Here is an 8462-nt window from a genome sequence, read left to right on the forward strand (position 1 = left end):
ATTGTCACCCCTTCTGTCTTCCTTCCCCCCCCTCACTCTTATTTTCATTTCCCTTCATGTTTGTCATCTCTCTCTCTCTCTCTCTCTCTCTCTCTCTCTCTTTGATCCTCGTCCCCGGCACAAGAAAAACATTGACCCGTCCACTCGTTTTGACAAGCGTTGTTTTAAGACAGAGGGGGGGCCTGGGGGGGAGCAGATCACCTAGAGGGGGGTTAGGTGAGGTTGGGATAGGTTGGGATGGGTTGGGATGGGTTGGGATAGGTTGGGATGGGTTGGGATAGGTTGGGATGGGTTGGGATAGGTTGGGATAGGTTGGGATGGGTTGGGATAGGTTGGGATGGGATGGATTGGGATAGGTTGGGATAGGCTGGGACAGGTTGGGTTGGGTTGGGATGGGTTGGGATGGGTTGGGATAGGTTGGGATAGGTTGGGATGGGTTGGGATGGGTTGGGTTGGGTTGGGTTGGGATGGGTTGGGATGGGTTGGGTTGGGTTGGGATAGGTTGGGATGGGTTGGGATAGGTTGGGATGGGTTGAGAGAGGTTGAGATGGGTTGGATAGGTTGGGATGGTTTGGGTTGGGTTGGGATGGGATGGGTTGGGTTGGGTTGGGTTGGGATGGGTTGGGTTGGGTTGGGATTGGTTGGGATAGGTTGGGATGGATTGGGTCGGGATGGGTTGGGATAGGTTGGGATAGATTGGGATAGGTTGGGATGGGTTGGGATGGGTTGGGATAGGTTGGGATGGGTTGGGATGGGTTGGGTTGGGATAGGTTGGGATGGGTTGGGATGGGTTGGGATAGGTTGGGATGGGTTGGGATAGGTTGGGTTGGGTTGGGATAGGTTGGGATGGGTTGGGATAGGTTGGGTTGGGTTGGGATAGGTTGGGATGGGTTGGGAAAGAGTAAAAAGGAGAGGAACTACAGGAAAGAGAGAGGATAACACAGCTGATTGATGAGAAGAAGAAAGAGAAAGAGTAAAAGAAGAGGAAATAAAGAGGAAAAAAGAGGAAAAAAGAGAATATGATTGAGAAATAGAATAAGAAAAGAGGAAATACAGGAAAAAAAAGAGAGAGGAAAGAGAGCTGGAAGACGAAACGAATGAGCGAGTAAAAAGAAGAGGAAATAAAGGAAAAAGAGAGGAAAAAGAAAGAGTAAAATGAAGAGGAAATACAGGAGAAAAAGAGGGAAAAAGAGATGAAAGACTAGGAGAAAGAGAAATAATGCGAAAAGAAAATAAAGGAAAAATGAGGAAGAGAAAATTAGGGGAAAAAAGAGGAAAAAGAGAAAAATTAAGGAAAAAAGAGGACAAGAGAAAATTAAGGGAAAAAGAGGAAAAGAGAAAATTAAGAAAAAAGAGGAAAAAGAGAAAATTAAGGAAAAAGAGGAAAAAGAGAAAACTAAGGAAAAAGAGGAAATAAAGGAAAAAAGAGGAAATAGAGGAAAAAAGAAAATTAAGGAAAATAGAGGAAAAAAGAAAATTAAGGAAAAAAGAGAGGAAGAGAAAATTAAGGAAAAAAGAAAATAAAGGAAAAGAGGAAAAAAAAGAAAATTAAGGAAAAAGAGGAAAAAGAGAAAATTAAGGAAAAAGAGAAAAAGAGAAAATTAAGGAAAAAGAGGAAAAGAGAAAATTAAGAAAAAAGAGGAAAAAGAGAAAATTAAGGAAAAAGAGGAAAAAGAGAAAATTTAGGAAAAAGAGAGGAAAAGAGAAGGAAAATAGAGAGGAAAAGAGAAAATAAAGGAAAAAGAGAGGAAAAGAGAAAATAAAGGAAAAAGAGAGGAAAAGAGAAAATAAAGGAAAAAGAGAGGAAGAGAGAAAATTAGGGGGAAAAAGAGGAAAAAAAAGAGAGCAAGAAGTCGAGAAGAAGGTGAAGGAGACCGAGGAAGAGGGGGAAAATATTAAAGGAAACTCAGACCGGGATTAGGGAGGATTTCTGGCGGGAGATTAAAAGGGGATTACAGGATTAAACCTTGTAATCCACTCCCAAGTCTGCCTCGAGAGCATAAATATTGGGAAAAAAATATATTCGAGTTTTGGATTCCTTTCATGAGTCAAAAAATTTATATATATGGATTTTGGATTCCTTGATATACGAGTTTTGGATTCCTTCATGAGTCAAAAAAAAAATATATATATATATATATATATATATATATATATATATATATGGATTTTGGATTCCTTGATATACGAGTTTTGGATTCCTTCATCACTCAAAAAATATATATATATGGATTTTGGATTCCCTGATATACGAGTTTTGGATTCCTTCATCACTCAAAAAATATATATATATGGATTTTGGATTCCCTGATATACGAGTTTTGGATTCCTTTCATGAGTCAAAAATATATATATGGATTTTGGATTCCATGATATACGAGTTTTGGATTCCTTTCATGAGTCAGAAATATATATATGGAATTTGGATTCTATGATATACGAGTTTTGGATTCCTTCATGACAAAAAATATATATATATGGATTTTGGATTCCCTGATATACGAGTTTTGGATTCCTTCATCACTCAAAAAAAAAAATAGATATATGGATTTTGGATTCCTTCATAAAAAATATATATGGATTTTGGATTCCTTCATAAAAAAATATATATGGATTTTGGATTCCTTCATAAAAAAATATATATGGATTTTGGATTCCTTCATATTGGAGTTTTGGATTCCTTCATGACCCAGAAATATTTATAGGGATTTTGGATTCCTTCATGACAAAAAATATATATACATGGATTTTGGATTCCTTCATGACTCAAAAACATTATGTATACGAGTTTTGGATTCCTTCATCACTAAAAAAATATATATATACGGATTTTGGATTCCTTCATGACAAAAAATTATGTATATGGATTTTGGATTCCTTCATATTGGAGTTTTGGATTCCTTCATGATTCAGAAAAATTTATATACCAGTTTTGGATTCCTTCATGACTGAAAAACACTATATATACGAGTTTGGATTCCTTCATCACACGAAAAATTATATCTACTGCGTTTGGCAATAGACAGATAGATAGATAGATAGACGAAGCTTTGGATTCCCTCGCCTCTCAAAAAATGTATATACGAATTTTGGATTCCCTCGCCACTCAAAAAATTATATACATACGAGTTTTGGATTCCTTCATCTTAACCCCTTGAACTCCTGGACCCAATTTTCATATTCCCGCAACACCTTCTCTTTATCGATTCAGCCTGCACATTTTCACCTTTTTTTAAACAAGTGTAATATGGAAAAAAATAATTTACTAAAGAGAATGTGTTGCGACATGTGCCTTTCACTCCAATGACGTAATAGTTTTAATTCTTGCCACATCAGGGCGATTTTATTCAGGGAGAGAGAGAGAGAGAGAGAGAGAGAGAGAGAGCCGGAAGCGAGGGTGTGAGACGGGAAGGAAAATGAGAGAAAAGGAAAGGTGTGTGTGTGTGTGTGTGTGTGTGTGTGTGTGTGTGTGTGTAAGAGAGAGAGAGAGAGAGAGAGAGAGAGAGAGAGACAGGAGTTGTGAGAGAGAAGGCAGCCTCTCCAATGTAAACAGTCTTTGATGATGGCCAGGTGCTCCTTTACCTGTCTCCTCCTCTCTCTCCTCCTCCTCCCCCTTCTCTTCCTCCTCTCTTCTTCTTCTTCTTCTTCTTCCTCCTCCTCCTCCTCCTCCTCCTCCCAATATTTATCGTTGTGTTTGTGCCACTCTCTCTCTCAGACCTTCCTTTTAATTGCTCTCTCTCTCTCTCTCTCTCTCTCTCTCTCTCTCTCTCTCTCTCTCTCTCATCACCAACATCATCATGATCGCCAACATCACTGGTACCATCATCATCATCATCTTAGTCAGGAATCATCATCATCATCATCATCACCATCATCACCATCTTAGTCAGGAATCATCATCATCATCATCATCATCACCATCATCATCACCATCATCACCATCTTAGTCAGGAATCATCATCATCATCATCTTAGTCAGGAATCATCATCATCATCACTATCATTATCATCATCATCATCATCACTATCATTATCATCAACATCATCATCATCACTATCACTATCACTATCATCACCATCACTATCATCATCATCATCACCAACATCACCATCATCACCCACCACAAGAGCCTCATCATCACCATCCTCATCACCACACCAGGGCCAAAACAAGGTCATCACCACCACATCACCACCACCATCACCACCACAACCCCACTCCAGTATAATAAATGGAGTGATGAAGACCCAGAATGAAGGAGAAAGGAAAATGCGCAGGGAGAGGAACTTACCGGTGTAGTGGTAGTAGTAGTAGTAGTAGCAGTTGTAGTAGTAGTAGTAGTAGTAGTAGTTGTAGTAGTAGTAGTAGTAGTAGTAGAAGTAATAGTAGTAGTAGTAGTAGTAGTAGTAGAATTTATAATAGTAGTGGTGGTAGGAGTGGTGGTGGTAGTAGTAGTAGAAGTAGTAGTAGTAGTAGTAGTAGTAGTAGTAGAAGTAATAGTAGTAGTAGAATTTATAATAGTAGTGGTGGTAGGAGTGGTGGTAGTAGTAGTAGAAGTAGTAGTAGAAGTAATAGTAGTAGTAGTAGAAGTAGTAGTAGTAGTAGACGTAATAGTAGTAGCAGTAGTAGTAGTAGTAGTAGAATTAATAGTAGTAGTAGTAGTAGTAGTAGTAGTAGAATTAATAGTAGTAGTAGTAGTAGTAGTAGAAGAATTTATAGTAGTAGTGGTGGTAGGAGTGGTGGTAGTAATAGTAGAAATAGTGGTGGATGCAGTACTAGTAGCAACAGCAGCAGTAGCAGAGATACCATAATAGTAGTAGTAGTAGTAGTAGTAGTAACAGGAAAAGCAGCAGTAGTTGTGTTACCGAGGAGTAGTAGTAGTAGTAGTAGTTGTTGTTGTTGTTTTGTTGTTGTAATGACCTCTATAATTAACCTGTAAAGTGACCTCTCGTGACAAATGACATGTTTAAAGTTAATGACCCCTCCAATTACTTCTATAATCACTTTTCGTTCCCCATAACCCCTACATCTTACCTGACCTCCATTAATAACCCGTATAGTGACCTCTCATAACTTTTCGTAACCTCTCGTGACCTCTCATAAATTTTCGTAACCTCTCGAGACCTCTCATGACCTCTTGTAACCTCCCTTAACCTCTCATGACCTCCCATAACCTCTCGTGGCCTCTCCCGTGACCTTTCGTGACCTCTCATGACCTCTCGTGACCTTCCGTAACCTCTCATGACCTCTCGTGACCTTCCGTAACCTCTCATGACCTCTCGTGACCTTCCGTAACCTCTCATTACCTCTTGTAACCTCTCGTGTCCTCCCGTAGCCTCTCGCAACCTCTCACGACCTCCCGTAACCTCCCGCAACCTCTCATGACCTCCCGCAACCTCTCAATGACCTCCCGTAACCTCTCATGACCTCTTGCAACCTCTCACGACCTCCCGTAACCTCTCCTGTGACCTCTCGTGGCCGTATTACCTGTCGGGGGGGGGGTGCTGACTGTTTCCGTCTATGCTCCACGTTAATTGGGTGTCGGGGCCAGGTGTGCTTCCGATGATTAGACGTCCGTAGCAGCCCAAGGAGTGATTAGGCGGCGTAGTGAGGGTCGTGATTAGCCTGACTGGGCGTGGGGGGAAGGGGAGAGGATTAGGGAGAGGATTAGGATTAGGAATGGTTAAGTAGGATCAGGATTGGCTTTGTAGGATTAGGATTGGGATTAGTAATGGTTAAGTAGGATTAGGATTAGGACTGGTTAAGTAGGATTAGGATTAGTATTGGCTCTGTAGGATTAGGATTAGGATTAGGATGTTTTGTAGGATTAGGTTTGGGTCTGTAGGATTAGGATTGGTTTTGTAGGATTAGGATTAGGATTGGTTTCGTCGGATTAGGACTGGCTCTGTAGGATTAGGGAGAGATTAGGATTGGCTTTCTAGGATTAGGATTAGGATTGGTTAAGTAAGATTAGGATTAGCTCTGTAGGATTAGGATTGGCTTTGTAGGATTAGGATTGGCTCTGTAGGATTAGGATTAGAATTAGGACTGGCTCTGTAGGATTAGGGAGAGATTAGGATTGGCTTTCTAGGATTAGGATTAGGATTGGTTTTGTAGGATTAGGATTGGTTTTGTAGGATTAGGATTGGCTCTGTAGGATTAGGATTGGTTCTGCAGGATTATGATTGGTTTTGCAGGATTAGGATTGGTTCTGCAGGATTAGGATTGGTTTTGCAGGATTAGGATTGGTTTTGTAGGATTAGGATTAGGTCTGACGCTGCGGGATTAGGATTGGCTGTAGGATTAGAGTTGGTTTTGTGGGTTTAGGATTGGCTGTAGGATTAGGATATAAGGATTAGTTGTGTAGGATTTTTTCTAGGATTGGGAGTGATGGAAGGAGGATTAGAGTGAAGAAAAGCAGGATTAGGATTGGATTAAGGCCTTCTCCCTAAACACCTCTTCCTAAGCGATTTATTTGGCTATATATTACCCTTTGCCGTCCTCCTCTGTGCTACATAAATCCTTCCACTACCATCCTTCTCAGTAAAAATATCCATCTATCTATTTATAGCCCGACGCCCTAATCCCGCAAAGGGTAGCCGCAGACAAAACGCCTCCAAGTCGCTCTGTCACCCCGCATTTGGCTGCCCTCCCCCCAGCTCACTCCCCCCTCCCTCATATACCTCTCCACTCCATCCCTCCACCAAATAATATACAAATTGATACTAACCAGCCGAATCCAAAAATAAATCGCTAAGGAAAAGGTGTTAGGGAGCTTCCTTAAAAGACGAGAATACGTACCTGAGATTGGTAGACTAATGACAGGTAGACTAATGAGGGGTAGACTAATGACAGGTAGACTAATGAGGGGTAGACTAATGACAGGTAGACTAATGAGGGGTAGACTAATGACAGGTAGACTAATGAGGGGTAGACTAATGACAGGTAGACTAATGAGGGGTAGACTAATGACAGGTAGACTAATGAGGGGTAGACTAATGACAGGTAGACTAATGACAGGTAGACTAATGAGGGGTAGACTAATGACAGGTAGACTAATGAGGGGTAGACTAATGACAGGTAGACTAATGAGGGGTAGACTAATGAGGGGTAGACTAATGAGGGGTAGACGTTGTTTCTCCAGTCTATTTCCCGTTGCTGAGAGACGGAGAGAGATAATGCTACAACCCAATCTCCTTTCCTTAGCACTTCTTCGTGATTGGCATTATATTGTTATGTTAATCTATTACTACAACTCAGGATTCAAGATGGGAAGAGAGAGAGAGAGAGAGAGAGAGAGGTTAACAGATCGTCACCGAATTCTCACGACCTTCAGCTCGAATAACGAGACGCCTTTTCACCTTCACCTCCCTGTAACCCCGTCTCAAGCCGCCCTTACCTGTGGAGGAGGAAGCTGTCTTGGGCAATTAGGCATCCTCAAACACACCCACACAGGCGATTTAATTGGACCGTAACGAGCCAGGCTAATTACAGAACCTAATTAGCACCTCATTAACAGCCCCGGCACCTTGAGGGGGAAAATATATGTCCAGACGAAGCAAATATTATCCTGGAAAATACCTTGCTTCAGAGGGAAATATTTGGGGGGGAAAGAGAGAGAGAGAGAGAGAGAGAGAGAGAGAGAGAGAGAGTGTTACATAGATACACAGACCACACAGACTTTACGGTCCCTACGAGGTGGTCCGGCCTTAATCCTAATATAGTGCATAGGAGCAGGAGAAAAGGATAGCACAGCAGAAGGCTCTCTCCCCCACCCTCCAGACCCTCCGGCATTTGCCGTACAGGAAACAAGAGAGGAAGTAATACCTTGCAGGAATGAAACACCTGAAGGAATTTTACAGGATCGGCAGAAAGTAGAATAATGTGGAAAAGGTAAATTTGGGCATACAGCCACATACTTACTCTATGCATGCAATTTTTTTTTTTTTATCAAAAGATGAATAGAATGTTTATCTATTATATATATTCTAAAATACTGTCTATGTCTAATAGACACATGAATGCAGACGCGAATATGCAATAATTGCTCCATCCTAACTAAACGACACCAACTGCGTCGAGATACATGTCCAGTCTCTTTTTAAACATATTTATGGTACCACTCTCAATCACATTCCCAGGGAGTTTATTCCATTCGCTTACAACAGAGTAAGTGAAGAAGTTTTTGGTTGTATCAAGATTAGCCCTTCTTGCTTGCAACTTCATACCATTTCCTCGAGTTACAGTCTCGGCAATTACTGTGAATAGCTTGCTGGAGAGAGAGAGAGAGAGAGAGAGAGAGAGAGAGAGAGAGAGAGAGAGAGTTAGTATTCCCCTAGGACTATGTAATTAGCACCCACACAACTTTCCCTGCCGTCTCAGACCCCTCCCCTTCCTAACCCCCTCCCCCTCCCTCTCACCTCCCCCTCCATCCCCCTCCCCTCTCCCCCCACCCGCAGGT

General features: G+C 41.4%; 1 protein-coding gene across 1 annotated transcript in view; it reads right to left on the reverse strand.

Annotated features, from left to right (window-relative positions):
- Positions 1 to 212: 212 nt before the first annotated feature.
- The window catches only part of LOC145416325 (uncharacterized), a 17757-nt gene continuing 9507 nt past the window's right edge, over positions 213 to 8462 (reverse strand). Inside the window, exons 2-3 of the mRNA XM_080285323.1 lie at positions 804 to 917; positions 213 to 557 (exon numbers count right to left, since the gene is read on the reverse strand). Of these exons, the coding sequence (XP_080141449.1) occupies positions 213 to 557; positions 804 to 917 (459 nt within the window). The remainder of the gene's footprint in view (positions 558 to 803; positions 918 to 8462) is intronic.

The sequence above is a fragment of the Coenobita brevimanus genome, chromosome 105 (assembly GCF_032717465.1).
Source record: "Coenobita brevimanus isolate Jiangsu-jjx chromosome 105, ASM3271746v2, whole genome shotgun sequence".
NCBI classification, from domain to species: Eukaryota; Metazoa; Arthropoda; class Malacostraca; order Decapoda; family Coenobitidae; genus Coenobita; species Coenobita brevimanus.